The sequence below is a fragment of the Wyeomyia smithii genome, chromosome 3 (assembly GCF_029784165.1).
Source record: "Wyeomyia smithii strain HCP4-BCI-WySm-NY-G18 chromosome 3, ASM2978416v1, whole genome shotgun sequence".
NCBI classification, from domain to species: Eukaryota; Metazoa; Arthropoda; class Insecta; order Diptera; family Culicidae; genus Wyeomyia; species Wyeomyia smithii.
Window position 1 is genome coordinate 197,239,804 of NC_073696.1, and position 26,830 is coordinate 197,266,633.

General features: G+C 40.2%; 1 protein-coding gene across 5 annotated transcripts in view; it reads left to right on the top strand.

Annotated features, from left to right (window-relative positions):
* The first annotated feature begins 217 nt into the window (after nt 1–217).
* The window catches only part of LOC129727202 (ATP-binding cassette sub-family C member 4-like), a 54,983-nt gene continuing 28,370 nt past the window's right edge, over nt 218–26,830 (top strand). Inside the window, exons 1-2 of one of the 5 annotated variants that reach the window (XM_055684768.1) lie at nt 218–259; nt 24,210–24,464. In XM_055684768.1, the coding sequence (XP_055540743.1) occupies nt 24,280–24,464 (185 nt within the window). In that variant the 5' untranslated portion in view covers nt 218–259; nt 24,210–24,279. Of the gene's footprint in view, nt 493–15,862; nt 21,483–24,209; nt 24,465–26,830 lie in introns of those variants that run through there. The other 4 variants (XM_055684767.1, XM_055684766.1, XM_055684770.1 and 1 more) reach the window with 4 other exon arrangements.

A 26,830-nucleotide genomic window follows, 5' to 3' on the forward strand; every position in this document is an offset into this window, starting at 1 on the left:
TATTCGAAACTGACACTGGATTTAGTTTCCATAACAAAAAAGCTCTCTCAAAATCATTTCATTGCTCTTTTACAAATTTATTTTGAATCCAGTTTTTTCCAGTTTTTTCTTCAGCCATTTTCCAGTTAAATTGAAAATTTTATTGGCAACTCTGGGTGTAACAACACTTGAGCTTGGTCGGACTGTCGTTTCACGCTTCCCTTCAACTCGATTCAGTGTTCGTGCGGCGTTCAGCGAAGCGTGTTCGAAGTCGACTGATGTGAGTTACAGGTTCGATTTATCCCGCTGTCCACTGTGGGCAATGTGTGTTGAGTGTTGCTTATATTTTTTTGGCATATGCGCACAAGCTGCTGCTACTAAAAATCTCGATTTGATTACAACATAGTGACGGTCTGGTGTTTGGTAAATCATCACTCGAGAGGTTTGTTTGTTTTAATTTGCAAGCGCGACCGTTTTGATGGATGGTTTGATGTGCCATCGATGTGTCCACAGGTGGTTTACCGTTATACGACTTTCGCACGCGAAAGGTGCATGCCTAAATAAATAGAATGAATGTTTTTGGTAGTGCAGTGCAGTGCAATAACAGTGATGGTAATCAGTGACGAGTAGTAAATAATTGCTACCGCAACTAGAAAAGCTCGGAAGTAATCAAGTTAATTCATGACACCTGACTGTTGTATGCTAAGTAAAGCTAGGTACTACGTACGTCATACGCGAGAACAATTGCTTTATCTGAACCCATTATTTTCCTGATATAGGTGCTCGTATTATCTGATAAAAAGCTGGTGGGCGAATGAAGCTGAACAAAATTCCTGTAAAATTCTATCATTCCTAGTTTGACACTGTTTACAAGCAATATGAGGCATAGGATACAAAGTCGAATGCATAGATAATTGATAGTCGGTTGCACAGTTGCTAGTTCGGCCATTCGACCCTGAACGTTTGATTAAATTTCAGTTACTGATATTCATTTCGTTCACTTCTTATTCTTATTTTATCAAAGTTATTTTCAACCGAATATTTTATTCTTGAAAAAAGCAAGTGAGTTTGGAGATGATAAGAAAAACATTCGCGTCTAAACAGTTATCGAAGCAATACAACTCGGTACATGTAGCAAAGAGTTCAACTGCGAAGGCGATAATGATTCATTGAAACTCCTGTCAACGGTTTCGTGCAACACTGGCACAACCCAAAATTTTGCATTTTGGAGTCTTTGAAGGAAAACGATGCCAAATACTATTAAGTTTTGTTCAAAAATACTCAATGAGCATTCACTGGAACTCGAAAGTTATTCTGGTCCATTTTTGGTGCTCAACTCGTGCTCGTTGAATCCAAGAAAAACTAAATTTCTGCTGTGATATATTCCAAAAGTGGCTCAAAAGTGAAGTAACCAAAAGTGAACTTGACCTTCTATTTTTTATACACAGACTTCGCAGCCAGCTCTTTTAGTGTACAGGACAATTGCGGGGCTACGATTCTACTGAGACTAACAGTCTCGAGCCGAGACTCGAACCTACGACAACTGGTATGTTAGGCCAGCATCGTACCTCGAGACCAACTGAGAGATAATAGAGAGAGAAAATTTGTAGTTGAAAGCTGTGAAGGAAATCGAAGATGATATTGTTCCCTTCGTTTCTGAGGTGTACTCAAATGTTGAATGATTAAATACATTCAACATGGGTTTTGTTAAAAACGGAGTCTTGGTATGACCGTTCAGTCGAAGATTCCCTGCCCGTTGCTTTCACATAAGCGTGTCGCTTTCTCGAGAGTATTCGGAATTGGACATAAACAAATGTTTAAACATTTGGGTTTTTGGGTGGTGAATAGTTTACGCGCGCGCCGCTTATATATTCGCGGGATTTGCTCGCCTTCGTAATGTCACTTACCACGGTGATACAACCTTTTTCTTCCGTTGCAGTCGTGGAGATGCAGAGGTAAACTCGGTCTCCGACAACAACGTCTGTTACACCTCCTTCCTTACAACATCCTTTCTTACCCTAACGATCGTAAGGACGTGGCCGGCGCCGTTGTCGATCTTTACAGAGCGGTAGCTACTGAACTGTTGTACACTAAAGATGGCAAACTAAACCAAAGTAGCCACATACGTGGTTACTGGTGGAACTTCACTAGCTCAGATCGGTCACGGAGGAGCAACTACGAAATGTGCGGTCACCAAGCTCAAGTTCAAGCTTAACATGGGTATTCTTAAAAACGAGGTGATTTTGTAATCCAAAATGGCTACTTTCAGAATCTCGAATACAGCCTAGAATCAAAACACCATTCAATATTAATATTTTTGGAAGCGGGATATTCCCCAATAGCCTAAAATCAACTTTACACGCACTTTGAAACCTTATTATGGCAATCTCCGGTTTTTGGAAAACAGCCAATTATGACCAAATATCATCCAATTAAAGTATTCTCAGAATTATGCAGAGAAAACGAGAATCAACACCATATGTTTTGAAATCCACTTTCGGTCCTGTGAAACAGGCTTAAATGGGCTCACGCCAATCAGTCTTCTCAGTGTTGAAAACCGCAAAAGCAACAGACGAACTTATAGTGTTCGGCGATTTTAATCTTCCCCGGATTTCATGGAGAGAATATCGAGATGGGTTTTTCTTTCCGGACATGGACCATTCGAGTATTCATCCTAACGCTGCTTTACTTTTGGATTGTTATAGCTCACCCACAGTCACTCAAATTAACCATATCACCAACCAGAACAACCGCATTTTGAACCTCTGCCCTGTGAGGCCTCTGCCCGATTAGTTAAAATAGTCCCCCACAACCCACCTTTATTCGTAAGCATAAACGCCGAACTAAAACTCGATCTTGACACTGCATCCGCTACCGTATCTTACGACTTCTACAAGGCCGATCACCAGAGTATAGTTGAGTTTTTGTACGAGCTGGAGCTCTGTTTCAAACTCCGTCAATGCCAAAGAAGCCGCTCATACTCCCTCCAACGAATTGGCTATCGAGCGATTCGTTCCAAATAAGAGCCAGCATTCTGCATCCCGACAACCGTGGCAAACGAGAGAAATTTGGCAGTTGAAATCCGTGAAGAGAGCACCGTACGCTGTCCCTAAAACCCCTAGTATCAATAATAGTTTTATTAAAATGTTTTATGATGCATAATACAGCCAAAACAGCGCTATAAAACTTTGATATAACCAGTTTTGTTACTTGGGACGTCATTATGTGAGAATCAACCACACATACAAAACTGTTGCGAAACGATGTTTTCTCCGATATGGTGCCGTTCCTAAACCACGTGGTCATATTTTGATCCCTTTTTACACCCCCCGTACCCCCATGGTCTTTCGTGGTCTTTCGTGGTCTTTTGGCAAACCCCCCCCCCTCCCTCCTTGCGACTTTAATCACGTGGTCTTTTAATTTGTCAAGTGCCAAAAATTCGCTTAATTTTTTTAAATTTTTATTTTTAAACATTCAGTACATTCTATATTTCTAAAATGCAAAAGCTTTTGCTCTTGATTAAGTGGCAACAGTAAATTATAAGTCAGGAAAAGAGACCACGTGGTCATTTCGTTAACCCCACCCCCCACCCCCGTGCGTGGTTTTTCGTGGTTTTTTTGACAAACCCCCCCGTCCCCCTCTTTATGACCACGTGGTTTAGGAACTGCCCCTATCAACAATATCGACAGAGGAAGCTCAAGTCTCGTCCCAAGCAGTTTTAGAGATTCGTCGATTAACACCGACATGAAGGTGGGATACCTTACCTGCCAGCGTGTTCACTGGCGAGACACTGAGTAATCATCACGCCAGTAATACCTCATGGTCCGGTCAAACTTCGAGCATTTTTCATTTAGACACGACGATGATTTCTAGAGCCTGCTGCAAACTCAAAGCATCGTTGAACCCGGGCCCTGACGGGATTCCGTCGACGTTTCTTAAAACACAGATTGATAACCTATTATCTCCGCTTCTGCATGTTTTCCAACCATCTGTCACTTTCCGTCCTGCTGGAAATTTGCGTACATATACATGTTGTGTACACAAGAAGGGAAACAAAAACCGATGTGAGCAATTATCGTGGCATCACCCCGCTCTGTGCTATTGCCAAACTGCTCGAACTTTTCATCATGGAGCCTTTGCTCGCTCACTGCGAAGCTTTCATAAGCACTGACCAACATGGCTTTACAGCCAGTCGCTCCACCGACACTTATTTGCTTTGTTTCACTTTTTAGATCAAGTGACAGTTTGTAGAACGTGCTCAGACGGGTATCATTTACACTGACTTGACAGCTGCCTTCGATAAACTGAACCATCACATAGCCGTTGCAAACCGTGACAATCTTGGAATCAACGGGAATCTTTTACTATGGTTTCATTCGTATCTTACCGGTCGCCGTCTAATCGTTGCTATTAGAGACTGCCAATCCTCATATTTTGACACTACGTCTGGAATACCACAGGGAAGTCACTTAGGACCGCTTATCTTCCTGCTCTATTTTAATGACGTGATCCTAGTTATTAAAAGACCATGGTTGTCTTACGCGGACGACCTCACACTCTAACTTCAAGTTTACACAATTGAAGACTGTCACTTCCTTTAACGTCAGCTAGATATTTTTGCTGATTGGTGCCATCAGAACCATATAGACGTTGATCCCTTCAAATGCTTGATTATATCATTTTCGCGGCAAATACAGACCTTACATTCCAAATCACGTTCGCGGTAAAAAATGGACATTTTTCAGATGGTGATGAAAAAAATAATAGGAGGGTTGTGTGCAAAGCCACGACCGCAAGGTTGAAGTAGAATACTTTTACAAGAATAATAACCCGGCTGCTTGCGTGTCAGTCATATTTTTTCTAGTAAATAAACGTTGACTAATCAGATCAGTCGAATTTTACGCTTCAACAAGGATTGACCATTTTCAATAATATAGTAAGTTGCTTGTCATGGTCTGACAAGCTTGACAAGTTTTAAATTTTGAGATGAAATTTTTTCGGATGTCGTGCTCATGACTGAAGGAAAAGATCATTCAGTACGTTCTGAGACACGGAGATAAAGTTAAATTTATAACTTTTACAAATTCAAAAATGTAAATTAACTCAAGAGAAAACATTAACGCTTTAATCATCAGATTTTAATTTCATCCTGAAAACGACAATTTGTTGTTCAATTTAGTATCGGATAAGATGCCGATTACATCTTTGCGTTATCACTGACAGTGCGAACAAAGTATTCGTTGTGATAAAGTAAACAGTGAAATGCTGATATAACACTCAAAACTAGACGGCTCACGTGTTGTCAAAATGAGCCCACTATCGCACAGAGACTGCATTTCACTAAAGTGCCTCACTGCATTAGCCGCTATCGATGCTGAGATCCGCTGCAATAGTGCGCTATCCATAGCCATGCCACATTGGTATTCACTGTCCCCGCATCAGCTGGCCCAGCTGCTATCGTTGCTGGAATCCACTGCAACTGTGGTCGCTTTCCGCCATCGCTGGTATCCACTGCACTGCTAGTGCTGCTGCTAAGGGAGGACGACTGCTGTTGTCGCTGTCTAGAACTATTAAGAGCGGCTTCAACTGAAACAGGCTCTTATATAGGCCAAAAAGCATGTTTTCAATTGCAAGGTTTATGATTCTGTCGACCGTGCTTGGGAAGCAATCATATAACCTCCAATCATAGGTCGAATTTTTCGTTTTGACAAGGCTCGACTATTTTCAATAGTACAATAGTGTGAATAATGAAATTACAATTATCTTCTTTTGGGAAGAATCTTAGAAGATTTTCCAATCTATTGCTGCAAGAACGAAAGAAATCCATCGAATACTAACCGATTTATTAGCATTTGAAATTGGACATATTTTTCACTTTTTTCGGTTTTAGATTTTCATTTTTCATCCCTATGTAGCCGAACTTCCTGAGAGGAGTATTCTACTCCAAAAAAACTAAGGCAGATAATTGTGTTGGATAAATTTCCCATGGAAGGTAATCATGTTAGCTTCCTTGGAAAAAATTTTTACGTCCTTGCGTGCGGCAGTTAACCGGAACATTCGCCATGGCGGACGAAAAACATGCGTGTAGGCATGTTTTTAAGCTCTTTCTTCGTTTTTTTAATTAATTCCTCCTCGGATTTCGCGACAAAATTGTTGGAATATATCTTGCGCTTCAAGTTTGCCCAGAAATTCTCGATGGAACGCAGCTGGGGGACGTTGGGCGGATTCACCGACTTCGGCACCACATCGATATTCAGCCGCTTTATCTCCTCCAACGATTGCTTCGAGTAGTGAGCCGACGCCAAATCTGACCAGAACACCGCCCTTATGGTACTTCTTGATGAACGAAGCAACTTCTGGCAGGCACTTCGTATTTTAAATTTTTTCGTTGACGACCAGCTCGGAGCGAAAGAAGAGCAACTTTGACATCCCTTTCTCGCTGATTGTCAGCCACAGCCGCATCTTCTTGGGGAACTTGGTCTGTGAAATTAACTTCACCTCGGTGCTCACTTTCTTCGTGGGGGAAGTTAAATACAAAGTGCTAATCGTTGCCATCCAGGGTGAGATAGGTCTCGTCGTCCATCACCACTGCCACGTCGCGAGACCAGTGGACAGGACTGCCGCTTCCTGACATGTATGTCCATGTTCTCCAGATACTTTTTCACTGTTTTACCGCATACACCAACCTCCTGGCCAAGTGCACGCAGCGATTTAGCCACATTTCTCTCGTTCTTCCTCTTCAGCATCCTTTGAAGCTTCTTGTCGCTCAGGGTCGTTGGCCGTCCGCAACCGGGCTTTCTTTCGATGCTCTGATCGTTTTCCAATAGTTTCAAGATGTTGTAGATGTCGGAACGGGTACACCCAGCGTCCACAAAGTGCCGCACGATGCCCGTTTTTGACGCGGCGGAATACCGTTCTTCGAACGCACATACTACTGAACGGAGTAGCTTAACTTTTTTCGCCATCACAGTTAGAGTTTGACTGATAGAGCTGTCAAATCTTTTTTTGCTAACTCATGGGTTACTATGATTGATGATGTATGAGTAGTTTCGTCAGTGCGATTAAAGGTAAACCCATAAAAAATCGGCATTTTTTGTCCATTTTTTACCACAAACGTACGCTTTGTTAGGAACTGAAATCGAGCGCGTAAACCAAGTTAGAAACTTTGGGGTAGTTTTGGATTCCAAGCTTACTTTCAAACCTCACATTTCGTATACTGGTGACAAAGCCTCTAGTGTTCTGGTATTCATTTCAGGATCGCTTAAGACTTAACGGATTACAAATAGTAGGAGGGTGGTATTCAAGACACGACCGCATGACGTTGACTACCGTATTCTTATATTCCATTGAAGCAAATAGTAGAGGGAATTGCAACGCTTCTTTTACAAAACTTCTGTAACAAAATTTCGAGGCACCAAAAGGTGCCAGTTGCCGATTATAGTTTCCTGGTTAGTCCGTCCAGAATTCCAGCCATTTTAGTATTTTGCAGTAGCTATTTATTACCAACAGCCACCAGCATAACGGGTGAAACCGACACGAGATGACCGGTACTATTTTGTCTTTCCTCCTTTCAGCTGCTAACACCTAGCGCTGTCGTGAAATTAACATCAACACAAACATGCATTTTTGCAAGGGTTTTTTTCCGCTAGCAGCAGCAATTGTAAAACATAAAATTCAACTAACCGCTTCTATTATAAAACTGCGAGGCACCAAAAGGTGCCAGTTGCCGATTTCTTGTTTACTGGTTTCCGTCCAGAATTCCAGCCATTTTAGTATTTTGCAGTAGCCACCAGCATTACGGGTGAAACCGGCACGAGATGACCGGTACTATTTTGTCTTTCCTCCTTTCAGCTGCTAACACCTAGCGCTGTCGTGAAATTAACATCAACACAAACATGCATTTTTGCAAGGTTTTTTTCCGCTAGCAGCAGCAATTGTAAAACATAAAATTCAACTAACCGCTTCTATTATAAAACTGCGAGGCACCAAAAGGTGCCAGTTGCCGATTTCTTGTTTACTGGTTTCCGTCCAGAATTCCAGCCATTTTAGTATTTTTCAGTAGCCACCAGCATTACGGGTGAAATCGACACGAGATGACCGGTACTATTTTGTTTTTCCTCCTTTTAGCCGCTAACACCGAGCGTCCGTATGTATCCGGTACGGTTTAATCATGTTACTGATGGGGTGAAATGTTCGAACGATACGTTTTATACCAAGGCTTCGTCAGATAATTAGAAAGAAGGAGGGGCTACATAGATGATGGAATGGTAGAGACAAATGTTTCTTGAAAGCTGCGCCGGCCGCTGTCGTAATATTAGCACCAACACAAACATGCATTTTTGCAAGGTTTTTTCCGCTAGCAGCAGCATTTGGTAAAACAGAAAATTCAATTAGCCGCTTCTGTACCAAAATTCCGAGGCACCAAAAGGTGCCAGTTGCCGATTATAGTTTCCTGGTTAGTCCGTCCAGAATTCCAGCCATTTAAGTGTTTTGCAGTAGCCATTTACTACTAAAGCCACCAGCATTACGGGTGAAACCGGCACCGGTGAGCGGTACTCTTTTGTATTTCCTCCTTTCAGCTGCTATCACCTAGCGTCCGCATGTCACTGGTGGGGTTTTGGAATCAGAATGATGGGGCGCCGGCCGCTGTCGTAAAATTAACACCAACAAAAAGTTGCATATTTGCAAGGTTTTTTCCGCTAGCAGCAGCATAAACATCGGAAACAGAAAGTGACAACAACAATTACAACAAAGTCAGATCGATTGTATCCGTTAGTGTCGACTGTGCTTGGGAAGAGAGGTAGTGATTGGCTGCGCGGTATGATTTAGACAATCGATATTAATTACCAATTTTTCAATAGTGTATCTCAAACAATAGTTTGTTTTTGTTACATAAATTTAACCGTAAAAGAATTCCTGATCGATTGATGCCAAATCCTCGAAAACCTGATTATAGATGACTGCAAAATAAGCGCTCAAAACCTGACCACTTTTCTCTGGTTTTCCCTGGTTGAAATACTAGATTTTCAAATTCAGGGGCCTAACTTCGATATAGACGTTAGTCAACGTCAAAAAAATTACTTTAATTGTTTATAACTTTTGTTGTTGTTAATCAATCGCTAAAATCGTGTGTACTTCACTGAATGAAGAACCTACAGTTAAAGTACAGTTAAAGAAGTACTAATGAAGAACCTACAGTTAAAATTTCAAATCAATCGGATGTAAACTTTTTCAGTTCTACAGCTCGCCGATTTTGTATTTGTATTTGTATTTATTGAATTATATCACCTTTTTGGTCTTAATGAAATTTAGGGAGGGTGGGAAAAAGCCCATTTGAGAAAGTCCTTGTGAAACACCCAAATGCGCGTGAAAACCCTACCATCTTTTAATCGAGTATTAACATGCTTTAAATTAAGTCTAACAACAATACAACATACTATTATTACAGATGACACATGAAGCTACTTAACTTAGATATCAGTGTAAGAACTCCATATTATGGCAGATGTTTCCAAAGTAGATCAAACGAGTGAGACATATAGCGATAGCAAGCAAAACGGATCAGTAAACTCTTTGGCGATTCTCATAATAAAGCCGATGTTTCTGTTCGCTTGTGCAATGGTATGAGAATAGTGATGCTTGAAGGAAAGCTGTGAGTCAAGTAGTACACCCAAATCTTTTATCACAGTCACTCTCGAGAGAGTTTCTTCAGATATACTATAATTCCAAGGTAATGGCTTCAATTTTCGTGTGAAAGAAATAACGGAGCACTTGGAAACACTGATTATCGGTAAATTACGGGTACACCAATTGGAGGATTCATCACAGTACCGTTGCAATTCTTTGCAGTCCGCTGTAGAGCGAGTGATGCGAAATAGTTTTAAATCATCAGCATAATTGAGTTTACTGCCAGATGGAATGACATAACAAACATCATTGAAAAAAAGGTTAAAAAGCAGTGGTCCGAGGTTGCTTCCTTGAGGAACACCTGACAAGTTAGCGAAGCTATCTGAGTTAATCTCAGATCTGAGTTAATGAAGCTATCTTTGAATCTTTGATTTTGAAAACATGGTTTTGAGAAAAACGCGTTTAAAGTTTCACAATGCCATAAATCTTAACAATCGCAATAATAAAGCCCCTAATATTTTTTTACCTTTAGTCAGCTATCCCTGCGCCGTAATGTTGTCCTTTCTGGGCTTTATTTTCCTCTTCGTCCTTTTCTATGTGATGTGAAGCTGCGCCTACCCTCTTTAGCGATATAAGACACGCGATGCCCAGTGACTACGATACGGTTGGCGTCCGACCCCACGCAAAACTCAAACTTGTCACTCATATTTAAGTACTTTTAAATATAACTCACAGTTAAAAAGTATAGTTTATTAAAATATAAAGAGGTTATTTATAGTTAACTTAATAGAAAGGTGCGTAAAAAATTTCCGGAAAGAAAAATGTCATGATCTTCAGATTTTCCAAAGTTTTGTACGAACCAAAACTTGCCTGTATACAGAGTAGCGACACTGTTGAAATTGGAACAAAAATTATTCGTCAGTGTCATTCCCATCGAACAAACAACCTATTGAACGTCTGATAGTTTTACTAGTGTTACCAGCGTTACCTTGGAAGACATGGCACCACTTTATTTGAAGTTACGCGGGATCTGGATTAAAATTTATAACAGCTGAAAAAATTTCGTTTCGAGAAACCCGAGATTTCCCGAAATTTCACACACTGTTATTTCAAATAGGTGGATAGTTTGAAAACCAGGATGATGGCCCGTGGCCAGAAATCGACTTCGGACGTCATTTTAAAATCTAAGATAGCGAAAACCGTTTACTGGAGTACATAATATATTATTACATATTAAGCTCTCGGTTACCCAAGAAACGACTAAGATTAGAAGATCGATTTTTGACCAATTTTTTTTTTTCGAGATAACGCCAGATCCGACGTTTTGTGCTTATTAAAGTCAATTGGCATCTGAAAAAAATCAATTTACTTGCCTTTCAACTTGTCTGGAACTCTACGAGAAACTGTTTTGAGGCTGCAAGGTGACTAACATGAACATGTCTTACTGAAGAGGTTATCAAGACTGACTCCGGAAAAAGTTTGTAATCCATCAAGAATGTTCGTTATGTCGCGTGACACTGGTTTACTGGTTTTCAAACAAATCTTTAATGTCCCGGCACACAACAATATAGAAAACACAAGCCAGAAAAAATGTTCTCAGGGTGAATTTATAATCTTTCAATGATAAAATTTTTAGGGTAATCTTTCTTTTGTTCTCTGGTAATGCCTAGCAAACTAATTATAAGTCGCATGTTTCCGAATGAAAATCACGAAAATAGTTTTTGATAGTAATACCAGGTGAATAAGCTTTTTGAATTAACAATTCGAATAGATGACGAATATTGTTGTTAATGCTGAAATTTTTTTTGAACATTTAATTTGAGAAAAAAAAAATTGAGTTTCAACCCGGAAATATTTTTTCCGTTATTTTCTTACTAATTTTTCTACATTGTGAAAATTGTATTTTTTTCGGTAGACTACTGAGAATATTTCACAGTAGATTAAAACATCATTTCAATACGACGTAAGGCTCATGGAGTATGATTTCTAAGCGTCTCGCCATCCTAACAGTTTTTCCATTTTACGCAATTTCCGGCCACTATAATATTTTTTTTTGATGTTTTCCAAATTGTTTTTTTCGAATTGCTGAGAATATTTCATCACAAATTTATATATTAACATTGATTCTACGATGAACCATTTGACCATATTTTAGATTTTCAACAAAGTCAAAGCAAAATTTTTAAAAAAAGTAGAAAGATAAAGATTTCTGACAATACTTAATTGATTGCTAGTCTCCATTCCAACAAACGTTCCCTCAATAATTTTACGCGTTTCATGTCATTACGAAATTCAGTGATAACCGGCTCACGCTAAATAACAAACGAGTGCCAGAGGATGGATGGCTGACTCTTTCATCCGATTTTCGGTGGTCATTCTTCAGCAGTTTGGTTAGTGTGTACGCGATACGCGGTACGAAATGATTGTCCGTTAACATCAGCATCATCTCCGGTAGGGTGATTCATGTTCTCAGTTAAGACCTTTCACACGACTTCCAAATATTGTGTCGAATATAGTGTGAAAACAACATCGCAAATTTTCAAGGACAACCTTCTTTTATTTCTGAACCACCCTAGCGTGCAATCACCGGAACGACTTTTGTCGAGTTCGAAATTTTGCCAGTCATCGCACAACAAAACGGTAAGCGTGTGTTGATACTCATTTTAATTGATAACGCGTAGCCAGCGAAGGCAGACCAGCCAAGCCACGAGAGCGGAGCCAATGACTGAGTGGAGAATGGAAAAGATTAAGTGAGAAACCAATTCGAACATATTTTCATATGATTTGAATATTCTTGCTTGTCGAGACTCGCGCATATGCTAAACATTCCTAAATATAGCAACAAAAACTCAAGTTAATTACGGGGCACTCCCCTAAGTTTGGATTTTTGTTTAAAGTTTTACGGTCATTAAACATTGCTACTCCAGAATGTTTTTTTTTGTGTGTTATATTATAAGTCAACGACAGTTGTCAGCCTTGACACATAATAGGCAACGACCATTTTTGTATTTTTAGCTCAGATACGATTTGATTTATTGTGTGGTATTTATTATACGAGTATTATTGAGCCGTTATCACATTGAGAACACAATTTCCTGTTTTTCAATTGAGTGGCAGTTCGATAACATCGTGAGGTGCGGCAAAATATTCTGCATCACGATGGTTTGAACATTTTCAACCTGCCCACACATAACTGGACCAGCCCCAAAAGGCATCACAAATCCAACAGCATCTGCTGAGGAAAGCACAGCACATCCATATTTGCGCCCCTTTTTGTCTCGCACTTATTGCCGGCGATGACTTGTCAAAAAACCAAACTTCACATAGTCACTCCAAAAAGTCGTTTTCAACTTATCAATGCCTGTTTTGTGTGCTACCCGGACCAGAAACAATTGTGTGTACTTGTTTCCAATCACAGACTGTTTCCTATCAGTGGAAATGGTTCTTTTTTAACCTGTCCTGCGTAATTCAGCAACCACAAAATTGGCGCGATACGAACGTCATTCTGAAAATTTTATAATATAAGATTTGTACCATAGGAAAGAGGATGGCTTCTTTTTGTCACTTTCACTAACGAAATCTTAAAGTTGAAATTTGTGGCTCTTATTCCTAACAATGAAGATTCATATCATTTACACGACATAATTATCATTCTAATAGTATCAAATCTAAAAAACACCGAAGTTGTCATGCCCCCTACACAAATTAAAAGGATTTGTTACCATTTTGAAAAATTTAAAAATATTCTTAATCTTTTCACGTCACAAAATGTAATGATATTAATTTTTGATCGTTTTTGCTAGTATTACCGGTGAGTGTGTTTTCAATTTAGTTTGCTCAAAGTACGGGTTAAAAATAACGTAATGATACCGCGTTAGTATTGGAGCTTACATAATTCTTCTTGAATTTCCTTCCATCTTCAGGTCTAAAAATTTTGGAACATGTTCGAAGTCTACATAAGTAAAAATTATAAGCAATAAGAAAATGCAGATAGGTTCTTTTTAATAACGCACTGTTCGTCGGTGGAAGATGGATTGTAAACATGCACATAATTCTATTTGAATTAACACAGCTCCCGCATACATGGTTTCTATCTTCAAATATAAATAAATCGTGCGTAAATTATATTGCGTAAGATGAACTTTGGAAAAACGCATTTCATTAGCTTCGGTTGCAAGGTAAGAGTTCTTTACACCATTTCATAATATACTGTCATGTTCTAACGCCAATACATGGGTCCATATTTTTACACACCGCTTGATTCATTTAAAATTCGGAACCACAAAACCACATGTATCTCGAGGTTGATTAAAGGTACAACAAATGTTTCTATATCAAAGCGCAGATAATTTTTTTGTTCTTTTCAGGAAAAATATGAAAAAAAAATCTGTCTCATTTTGCAAGAATGTTTGTACTTTCCAACAAAGTTTGGATTCGCTGTTAGTCAACCTTAGTGGCCAACTTTTCCACAATTTTGTCATGTCTGCAGCATCACTTTGGAACTCTTCTTCCAGATTAGCAATTTGAAGGATTGAAGTCACGGTACTAGAGAATTTTGTGAGCCTCAAGAAACGGAAGGAGACAGTTCTGCAGGCACTCTTCTCTATACATTTTCGTGTCAGCTCTCAGTCCAAAATCAATCTTCACGTACGTTTCGTGAGCATGTATCCTTCGTACTCCGTCAAAATCTTGTTAAACAACTTTCGAACCCGTTTTTTGGCCATCACATGTTCTGCCGGTACCCGCATAACTGTCCCATACTGATTTTGGTCACTTTTGAGTTATCATCGGAAATCGACTTAACTGTTATCATATTTTCTGGAAAAAAATTAAAATTGATACTTTTGTATGGAAAAACATGGAAAAAATACCAAGTTGTTTTTGTCCCATATTGAAAGTACCCGCATTACAGGCCCACTGCATAGTGGTGCAAACTGCAAACATAAAATTTTGCTCCAGATTAGTGTATATCGGATTATTTTAGGCATATAGAAGTATGTCATTTAATTAACTAGACTAGTGTTGTTTTTCTGTAGTACAATCTACGTTGCCAATAATACTGCCGGTTGTTGGTTGAATTTCTATGTCATGGGACAAAATATGCGAGTACTTTCGAAATGTACCCGCATATTTTGTCCCATTTTTTTTTTTTTCAAGTTATATAACGTAAAAACAGTTCCATCCATGGTTTTTTGTTCTCAATGATAAACTTGTGCTGCCATGAAACTGTTATGGTCGTTGGTTCTGAATGTAATTGCTGGAAATCCGAAAATTCAAGGATAATAAATCGCCGTTTTCTCAACATGTTGTTTTTCATTATGGGACAGTTATTCGGGTACCGGCAGTGTTGCTCTAGCAGGCACGAGAATTGCGGTAACCTTCTCACATACAAATTTGTGGCGATGCCGTAGTTCGAGAGTGTTGGGTTTGGTTTCCGATAGTAAGTTTTACTATGGCTCGTCCTCTGGTCCAACCGAACAACAGTTATACTTCCACGATAACATATGACGCACAGTCTGTTTAGCCACTTTTATCGAAAATTCACTATTTGCGTCAAAGGATTTTAGGTACGCCTATTATGACCGCTGCTATACAATGAACGATGATTCCGTATTCTATATAAGAGAGATATTGGAGATATTGCATCTAATTTGAAACAGACCAGATAAAACTGGATGTTGACAGATTTCTCACTATGCGTCAGACAAACCCCTAGCTTTTGAATCTGGTTTGAGAAAACACCACAAAATTCCATTTAAATAGCCAGACAGAAGAATGATATCTTCGGCAACGTTGCTTTTTATAAAACTTTTTATAACTTCACCGAACAAAGAGGATTTTTATATGCAAAAATGAGAAAAGTATAACTCTTGGGTAGAATAATCACAAAGTTCAGACTTTTATAAAATGAGGAATAGTCAATGGAAGAATTTTGCTGAAGACACTATGGCTATAACATCAATTCCGATCACGTTTTTGCAGCTTTGAAAATAGTGTGCAAATGTGAGATAGTGTAACACTTTTATGGTTTTCAAAAGTGTACAGAATTTTTCGATGATTTTTACCAGTTTATCAATCTTTGTTGGCTGATATGTAAAAAAATTAAAATAAAAGCATCTTAATGTAAACCTTAAACCGTTAAGGCACTCGTTCCGCACTAATTGAAATTCCCTACGATTAGGTAATTCGTATGCAATAGAGCAGAGGTCAGTCGCTTGTTTGTGGAAGGCCGCCGCTTGCGATGACTAGTCGGCGGTGGATTAATTACTTTATTTACGTTATTTCGCCCGTAAAGACAGTCTGACAGTTTGGTTACCAGTCGGAGTAGATTTTCCTTAATTTTTCAATTTAAACAAATAACAGATAACTAACAGTTTTTTGTGCTGAATTGACGCTTACCGGGGGAACAGCCAACGCCAAAACGTCGTCGTGAGATTAGTGCCAGAACTCGCACTCCGGCTGCTGCCGTCTGCGGCACCAGATCTTTCGAATGCGAAATTAAAACGGTTGCCGACGAACGACAACAATTTTGGATGTACCTGAGTCGTCTTGGTCCAAGCCACACCATTGATGAAATTTCTGCGATGGCTAAAGAGTGCTTAGGGATGAACGAAACACCTAAAGCCATTATGCTGGTAAAAAAAGATGCAGATTTGGAGAAGCTGAATTTCATCTCCTTTCGGATTGAGGTGCCAAACGAGCCTAAAGACGTCGCTTTGAAAGCTTCTACCTGGCCCACCGGAGTATTGGCTCGGGAATTCGACTTTGACCAGCTGCGACCTAGCAGATTTCGTCAATAACTGCACAGTTCAACAGAACGTTTTAATAATGGACAGCGGGAGTCATCAGACTCCCGCCAAAGTTAAGTACCTCCCATTTTATGTCCCTGACGATAGCCATCGCTCCGCTATAAATTTTAGACTTGACGCTCCTTCTTCTTCATCAACCTGTCGGGTGTCAGCTGTTCCGAAATCAACTTCTGCCAGCGGACATGACTCATCCATTCACCTATACTACCAAAACGTATGCGGTATGAACTCTACTATTGACGATTACATGCTTGCTTTTTCTGGAGGATGCTACGACATCATCGCGCTTACCGAAACTTGGTTGGACAACCGCACCCAATCTTCTTACGTGCTTGGGAATGAATATAACGGTTTTCGCTGCGATCGCGGCCCTCACAATAGCAGAAAACCGACTGGAGGAGGTGTGCTCATCGCAGTTCGTCGAAATCTTAAGGCCCATCGAATCGACGACACTACCTGGAGCAATCTTGAGCAAGTGTGGGTGTCGATAGAATTGGCCGATAGAAATGTTTCTATCTGCGTCATTTATCTTCCACCTGATAGAACGCGTGACAAAGAAATTATAGATACCCATGTTCAATCGGTCTCATCAATCGCCAGTCGAGCAAAACCGTGTGACGAAATTATTATCTTCGGTGATTTTAACTTTCCAAATTTATGCTGGCGCCCATCACACGACGGCTTTCTTTACCCCGATCCGGCTTTCCGTTTAATTCCTGTACTCTAGCATTGCTTGATGGCTACTGCACAGCCACCCTTCGGCAAATCAACGACAATACTAACGAAAACGAACGTTGTCTCGACCTGTGTTTCGTTAGTTGCCGCGACACCGCTCCCATATTAACTTACGCCCCGGCACCTCTAGTTAAAATCGTACGTCATCATCCGGCCCTCACTCTCGCTCTAGAAACTAAAAACAGCAGCGAATATCAGCAAGTTTCTTGTCTAAGCCGCTACGATTTTCGAAAAGCTAATTACAGTGAGATGATTCGAGCACTTGATAACATTGATTGGAGTATCATTTCTAATGAAACCGACGTCGACATAGCCGTATCTAAATTTTCCTCCATGATCTCAGGACTTATCGAACAATTTGTTCCAAAAATGGTTTGCAAGAATTCAAATAAACTCCCCTGGCAAACCCCGGAGTTGCGTCGATTAAAAAGGGCTAAAAACGCTGCATTCAGGAAATTTTCTAAATGTCGTACCCTACCCTTACGCGACCACTATCGCCGGATTAATAACTCTTACAAAACACTAAGCCGAAGATGTTTTTCTGCGCACCGACGGCGTATGGAAGACAAACTAAAATCCGATCCCAAAAAATTTTGGAACTTCATCAGTGAACAACGCAAAGAAACAGGATTACCGTCGATTATGGTGTCAGCCAACGAGACTGCTGACAATGCTGCCGCTATTTGTAACTTATTTGCAAACAAATTTTTTTCAGTATTCTCCAGTGAATCACTTACCGCTGAACAAATTTCGGCAGCCGGAAACAACGTTCCTATTACAAACAGTTGCATCGCATCTATTTACTTCGACGAAAATGCAATTCTTACCGCTGCTCGGAAGCTTAAACACTCGAGCTCTCCTGGGCCCGACGGAATTTCTGCTACTTTGTTAAAAAACTGTATTTTACCTCTTCTCGTGCCCCTGTCACATCTGTTTCGCTTATCACTGGCGAGTGGTAATTTTCCAAGCGACTGGAAGCAGGCTTATATGTTCCCCGTGCACAAAAAGGGCGACAGGTCGAACGTGGAAAACTACAGAAGGATATCAGCTCCTTGTGCTGTATCGAAATTGTTTGAGCTGGTCATCATACAACCTATCTTCTCACATTGTCAGCAAACCATATCAGATGATCAGCACGGTTTTCTACCAAAACGCTCTACCGCTACAAATCTACTTTGTTTTACCAGCTACGTGGTCGAGAGCTTCAACGAACGGTCGCAGACTGACGCGATTTATACCGATCTTTCCGCTGCTTTCGATAAATTTATTCATCGGATTACTGTCGCAAAATTGGAACGCTATGGCTTCAGCGGCAGTCTATTGAGCTGGATAGAATCCTATTTATCGGATCGAACAATCAGCGTTAAGATTGGAGACGAGCTCTCCAATTTCTTCCCTGCAACATCTGGAGTCGCTCAAGGTAGTCACTTGGGACCACTGATCTTTCTGCTGTATTTCAACGACGTTAATAATTCGCTACGAGGCCCACGCCTTTCATTCGCAGACGACCTGAAATTATTTTTCAAAATTGCTAACACCTCAGACGCATCCTCTCTTCAGCAGCAATTGAATTTATTTGGGAATTGGTGTGCAATTAATCGTATGACGCTGAACCCCTCCAAATTCTCGGTTATAACCTTCACTCGAAATAAGCCCAACTCGCATCCGATACTTTTCGATTACAGCCTTAACAATCAATCGATTCAACGTGTCGATGTTGTCAAAGATCTTGGTGTACTTCTCGATGTCAAAATTACCTTCAAGCAACATGTTTCTTTTATTATCGCCAAAGCATCCAGACAGTTGGGATTAATTTTTAGAATGACACGCGACTTTAGAGACATAAGTTGTCTGACCGCATTATATTGCTCGCTTGTTCGGTCACAACTCGAATACTGCTCCACGGTTTGGACACCACACTACAACAACGCTGTTCAACGCCTCGAAAGCATCCAGCGCCGGTTCGTCCGCTACGCACTTCGCCTCTTGCCATGGAGACAGCCTATGTGGAGCACTCCTTATGAGGATCGTTGTCAACTTCTCCATATTGACACCCTGCAAGTTCGGCGTGAAACTGCTCGTGCTATGACTGTGTCTAACGTGCTGACAGCACGGATCGATTGCCCTGACATTCTTCGCCAGATCAATATAAATGCTCCATCCAGAACCCTGCGGAGAGTACCTGCAATGCACCTACCTTTTCGTCGTACAAACTACAGCTCCAATAGTGCAATCATTGGCCTTCAACGAGCGTTCAACAAAGTTTCGTCAATGTTTGATTTTCATCTGTCGACTGAAGTGCTTCGTTCTAAATTTGTTGCTATGTTTAGACAATTGTTGTATTAATGTTTAGTGTAGTTAACTAGTCACCATTTGGACAATATACGTCTGTTGGTTGAGAGCAAATAAATAAATACAGCATCATCAACGTGCACTGCCCGCACGAAGGTAGTTCTGACGACGAGAAGGAATTGTTCTACGTGCAGTTGGAGGCAACATACGACGGCTACTCGTCACGGGACATCAAAATCGTCATCAGGGATATGAACGCCCAGGTTGGTAGGGAAGCGATGTATAGACCGGTGATAGGGCCTCACAGCCTACACACCGACACGAGCGACAACGGCCAACGATGCATCAACTTCGCAGCTTCCCGAGGCCTAGTGATTAGAAGCACCTTTTTTCCACGCAAAGATATCCATAAAGCCACCTGGAGATCACCTGACCACCGAACAACAAATCAAATTGAACTCGTTCTCATTGATGGCCGTTTTTTCTCAAACATTATAAACGTACGCTCCCCACGGGGTGCGGATATCGACCGAAAACTTTCCACGGTATTTCACACACGTCAGAACCGTCCTCCTCGACCAAACATCCTTCAGTTGACCAACCCGCAGGCTGCCGAGGACTACGCGCGCATGCTCGATGAGGCACTGCCTCCCACGGAAGGATTATGCTTCAACTCTCGACGATGGGTGGGAGAAGTTACGGTCGGCCATTGGAGAGGCCGCAACCTCGGCACTAGGTGTGCTAACGTCGAGCCGACAAAATGACTGGTTTGACGGGAAATGCCAGCAAGCGATGAAGAGGAAGAAAAGAGCTTGGAATAACTATCTAAGCATCGCCACAAGAGAGCACGCGGCCAAATACCGACGAGCTCGAAATAAGTTAACCATGATTCTGAGGAGGAAGAAGTGCCAGCAGGAGGACAGAGATCGTGTAGAGCTGGAGCAACTGTTTCGGGCTAACGATACGCGCAAATTTTTTTGAAGTTGAACCAATCCCGTGAAGGCTACACACCGAATCCAGATATGTGTAGAGACGCGTAGGGAAACCTGATCACAAGCGAGCATGAGGTGGTTGACAGGTGGTAACAGTTCTTCGATGAGCACCTCAATAGCGGAGCAACGGAAGGAGGCGGATAGGAAGTTATTCTTGGAATGCCTACAAACGACAGTAGTGTCCCAGTTCTCGATATCCTGGAGGTCAGACGGGAAATTGGGTCACTCAAGAATAACAGAACCGTCGGAAAGGACAGGCTGCCCGCAGAGCTCTATAAACTTAGAAAAGAGGCACTAGCAGCGGCACTCCACTGGGTTATCTCTAGGATTTGGGAGGAAGAGAGACTACCGGAGGAATGAATGAAAGTAGTTCTATGCCCCATCTATAAATAGGCGATCGACTACAATGCAGTAATCCGACGAGCAGGCATCGAAACGAGAGACACGATTTTCAGCAACTCATAGGCTCCGCAGACGCCCTGGACATTATTACGAGAAACTCAGCGACGGCGGAGGTAACCTACGCAAGACTTAAAGTGGAAGCTAGGAGAATTGGACTAGAAATAAATGCGTCGAAAACGGAGGCTCGAAAGAAACCAACATTCGCCTCCAACGGACGGTGATTATGGACGACGACGAACTCGAAGTGGTAGAGGAGTTCGTACACTTGGTATCACTGGTAACCGCCAACAATAATTCAAGTAAGGAGGTCCAACGACGTATTCAAGCTGGAAATCGAGCCCATTTAACCCTTCGCAGGACGCTTCGATCCAGGAGCATACGCCGCCGCACGAAGCTGACGATGTACAAAACCCTAATCAGACCCGTAGTTCTCTATAGACTCGAAACCGTGATGCTGCTCACGGAGGACATACGTGTACTGTCCGTATTTGAACGGAAAGTGTTGCGGCCAATATTTGGTGGAGTGCAAATCGAAAGCGGAGAGTGGCGCAGGCGTATAAACCACGAGCTGCAGGCACTACTTGGAGAGATTCCCACTGTGCACCTGACGAAGGTCGGGAGGCTGCGATAGGCCGGTGATACGTAAGTAAGTGCCATTTTGTTCATTTTTGTTTTAGAAACCTAAAAAAGCTACGTAATTATGGGGGAACCCCCTAGTAACTATATTTATTTTGGTATCTGAAATTTTATAGCCATGGATCCTCATCGAGTAAAACCGTCCATTGACCGAAACTCCCATCTTCAAACCATCGTCAATCACGGCACACGGTGCTCTCACAGACCGTTATTATAAAAAAAAGCACCAAAGGATTTGAGTACACCGTTCAATTCGTTATGATTGCCTGAATCTAAGGCTAAAATTTCAAAACCGTCGTACGGTACATTTCTGAGTAATACCCTTTTGAAGGTCGTAAAGGATAAAAAGTGAAATAAAAACGACGAAATACTTATTGTAAAGCACGATTTTAAACCACCATTTCATGAAATAACTTCCAAATATTTTCTACACACTCCAAGTGTTATATTTCATGACATTTACCATTGGTGTAAAGATTCAATTGAAAATCCCACAGTGCACAGTGGTCCAAACTCGAAAAATCGTTATCGTTTTAGAGTTGATTGTAAAAAATCGATTTTATGTACTCAATGTTTTCGGCAAAAACATTTCATAGAACCAGGCCTTACCTTTGGCGTTTTTAGTTTTTCGATCAACACACCTAACAGTTGGATAAAAAAAAATTCTAATTTTCAATATACCAGGTTGCTTCCTTCAGCAAAGTTGTGTAAAAAATTTAAAGAAAAAAAAGTTTCTGAATACTGCGATCTCCTATCTGTATGTTGGACACGACAAAATAGAGTTTTTTTATGATTCTCGAAATCGGTACTTTTAGTGTGACGCCACAGTAAAGTCACTAACTGAAACATTTGCTTGCGAAGGCTGAGGTAAATAAAACAAAACAGCACGAGCCACCTCAGCTTTTACTCTGAACAAGAACAAAAAGGATGTGAGAACGAAGGTGGCAAAAATGTTTCTATTCGATATGTATCGTAAAATGTTTTTGAGGTTTTAAATTAATTATTTTATTAAATCAATTTTCTATGTGGTCTTTTTGAGCTATAATATAGACAAAAATGTATATTTTTGCATTTCAATTTTTATAACTTATGCTTTTTCGAAGTAAGAAAGTTCCAAGGGTAACTAGGGCAAAAAAAGAAAAAAAATCGTTAGGTTATTTGCAATCGAATTTCCCCATAAAAACTTAAATTATAGTTAGTTATGAAATTAATGAATTTGCGTTAACTGACATTATGATGTTGATGAAAAGGTCTACAAAAATTGCACTCTGCTTCACATCAATTTTTATTTTTTCCCACTCTACTTTGGAGCCCAATCTAACTGTATCGTCACTCCACGAGAATGCTTTTCTTTTCGTTCAATCAACTTCTGACGAATCAATTTTCTCCTCTAATGGATTGTAGACAGTGAATTGCGAGGTTTACTTACGATTAGCATTACCGCCTTCGGTGTATCCTCCATATCCGATTTCAGCTTATTTTTTGACCTTCACGAATAAGTTGAATCATGCTGACTGCTGCTTAATGTTTCTATCTGTCACGTTTATGTACTCTGTTTGATGATTTGGTTTAAATAACATTGAAATAATGATGATGATGACGGGAACTTTATGAACTGGAAGGATGCATTCATCCTTAAAACTGGTAAGGGTAGATTGAGGTAATATATGAGACTATTGGTATGATTTCTTTTCTATGAGATTAGTTGGCTCATTTTGAAAACATAAGCTAGCGAATCGTACCAATCGAATGGACCATGAAGAATAAGAATCACGAAGAATAACGTGTCGTGTCGGAATAAATATTCCTCTTGGTTGAGTCTTTCATTATGATTTGTTCTGGCTCTTGTATTTGCTTCATTTGAGAGATTTGTTCCGGTACGCAGAATTTATTTTTTTTTGACAACCAAACTATATTTTTCGAACTGAATTTCTATTTTTAACAACGGCTTTTTCCCGTTAACACGCAAGTTCATTAAGCAGACAGTATATGAAGTAGAGAGAACAAAAATTAAGCGAACTGGAAATATGATACAGATTTGGAAAAATATACCGCATCCCGACGGGACCAAACTATAGATGAATCTTCCTGATAAAAAATGCTCCATTATTTTTTAGATATTTCAACAGTAATCAAAATTAGATTGAACAGGTAAAATCTATTTTAAAACTTCCTGTAGGAATTTGACCTTACTTAATGGAAATAACGTTCCTTTTTTGACGATCCAAGATAACCTATCTATCGATAAGGTAATCCTAACGAATAGCAATTTTATTCCTGTGGTTGCGTTTACGTTACGTTTATAGCTTCCAATTTTAGCTCTGAACTCAGAAAGCCAAAAATTCATTCACTTCAACCGACCATTCAGCAATTGAAACAGTTTCGCCACTACCGGAACTCAGTCGAAAACACGCGAAAGACTGTAATCTATTGCCCCTTGCTTAGTCATCTAGGTACTGATTGTGTTCCAACCAGAAATCGTTACACGGTGCTCATGATAAACTGTATCAAAATTAAGCGTTTCACTCCGCTAGATAAGATACCTGCATGGGTTCGCGCAAATGTTTGCCTCAGTATGACGAAGCGTTCCTAGTCGAGGGCGACGACGACAGTGCTACTCGATGTGCGGCGCGAAACGTACCGATTCAGCTGCACAACCGAAACCTTATCATTCTCGCGTCGAAACTCGAGATGTGATGAAGTGCTTGTTCTAATATCAAAAAATTACTCGCTACAGATCTGCCATTCGCCGCTTTCGAATTTATTTGAGCGTTCGTTGTGAGTATCGTGCGTGACAGGCCACCGCCATGGAAGCTATAAGAAGAAAGCTGCCACAAAATCCCCGTGAAAGTGCCAATTTTTTGTCGATACTGACGTTCTGGTGGACTATAGATTTGTTTAAGAAAGGATACACAAAAGTGCTAGAATTGCAGGATCTATTCCGCCCGCTAGAAGTGGACAAATCGGACGCCCTCGGAGACCGGCTTGAAGAGTAAGTACACCGACTAACCGGACCTTGGATATTGATATCGAAATGCATTGAAAATAATTGAATTGAATTGATGATGTCGAGTGGTTGCGTGATCAATTGAACAACTTGTTGGTGATGATAATGATAGTTGTCATGGTTCAGTTCTGTCAATAATGATGAAGATTGTTTACATTATTTGGGGAGTTTTCGCAGATACCGCGTTGCAAAGTTTTGTTAACAAATTACATCAGTTAATTTTTTGTGAAAGAGTGAAGTTGTTCAAAAAACAAAACTGGTGGTTTTCTAGGTTTACTGTCATGTACATTCCTGTTTCTTGCAATAACTTAACTCTAAAAATTTTTTTCAAGAAAACAAAAAAGAGCACTTTTTTCTTCGCCATATACGGCCGTTTCGCTTTGGTTTCAACGTCCCATTGATCCAATAATGTACAATAATATTGTTCATTGATTGTTTTATCGTGTTCAAGAAAGTCGATGAATGTTCTGCCTTGTGAATCCCGATCTTACACAATAACTTTCAGCCTATGTAGTACTCAAGTGCCCAACGGGTACTTTTCTTTCCCGTTTCCAATTCTGATTCCATGTTTTAAATTTGTTTATAGTAATGCTCTAGAATGTTTCGCTAAAGACTCTCCGATATTGAAGCTCAAATCTACTATTGGTTTAAGAGTTCTAATATAACCTTAACGATCACGTCAACAACAGATAACACTGTTTCGTTTTACTGCTTTTAGCAAAATGTTCAAAATTATTTGAAGTTTAATAATTTCAATCCGTTTTGCGACTGTAATATAATTGCCGTCATACGCGAATTGAGTAACGACCAAAATCTAGATTTCAGATTTCCTCCCCCCTCCTCTCCTAAGTGATATGAGTAACGTTCGACATAATTCTCCCCCCTAAAAATTACCTAACGCTTTACAACCTTAGAAAATCTATAACGAGCGTCTTAGCAGAGTGATTGAGATCAATCAAAGAAATAGTTATCGGTTTCGGTTATACTCTACTAAATTTTTTGGAAATAAATATTGAAATTCAGTCCGCAAATATATATTTCGACTGAGACATACAGTCTTCCTCAGTGCTTATGTGGACTGGTAAAGAGCAAAGCGTAAATCCTGTTTTTTTTTTTGTAGTAGGTAAAAATCAAAATTTAGCACCCTTAATTGGAGTTAGGTAGGGAATTATGCGGTCGACTGTTTACCGTACCATGTCTGGGGTTTTTGGGAAGCACATTGAATAGCCATGAGGGGTGATTACCTGCGTCTTTATTGAGAAGCGTGCATGAGTGTTGTTTATAAATTTCTAAACTTTCAGCTACGTCTAATTTCCATAAATTATTAACGGGGCGGAGGAGGTGAATGTTATCCGAAGTTAGTGGATGTTCCTCGTTAAAAATATGTTCAGCCACTTTTGATTTGAAAAGGTGTGGTGGGGCATTTGTTGAAACTTTACTTGCTTTTGTCACTTCTGCGAAATGTTCTTTGAAACGTATCCCTAGGTTACGTTTAGTTTGTCCAATGTAAACCATGTCACAGTGACTGCATGCAATTTTATAAATTCCAGCTTTGTTCACGGTATCAATAGGGTCTTTGGTAGACCCTAATTTTGTTTTGAGATTGGTATTTCTACTAGTGTAGACAATATCCATCCCAAATTTTCTAAATTTTGAACGAAGTGGGCGTGTCAAGTTAACGTCATATTCAACGGCTACCCTTTTCAGATCTTCTGTTATTGGGGTGAGTGTTGTAAAAGATTTCCGAATTTGAGCACGCTTCTTTTTATTAACAATGGCTTGAATGATACTTTCATTGTAGCCATTAAGTTTAGCAATTTCGAAAATATATTCCAGTTCCTTTTGCTTGGCTACTTCACTTAGAGGTAAAGTTTCCATGCGGTGGATCATATGATGGAAGGATGCCATTTTATGCTGGAAGGGATGGTTTGAAGTGTTAGGTATTACCCGTTTTGTATTCGTGGGTTTCCGATAAATTTCAAATTCCAAGTCCGTAGACTTTCTGACTACAATGACGTCCAAGAAAGGGAGTCTGTTGTTAAGTTCTTTTTCAATTGTGAAGTTTATATTTTTATGGGTATTACTAAGGGATATGAAAAAAGTTTCAAGATCCGCCCTTTTCAAAATACAAAAAATATCATCCACATACCTCCACCATCGAATCGGTAAGATGTTCCTCTTCTCTAATGTATTTTCTATATTTGCCATGAAGAGCTCACATAGAAAGGGAGAAAGAGGATTCCCCATTGGTGCCCCTTTAGTCTGTTTGTAAAATTTACCACGAAATGTGAAGTAGTTTTCTTTCATGCGAAGGCGTGAAAGTTTCAACAAACTGTCAACTTTCTTTTTCC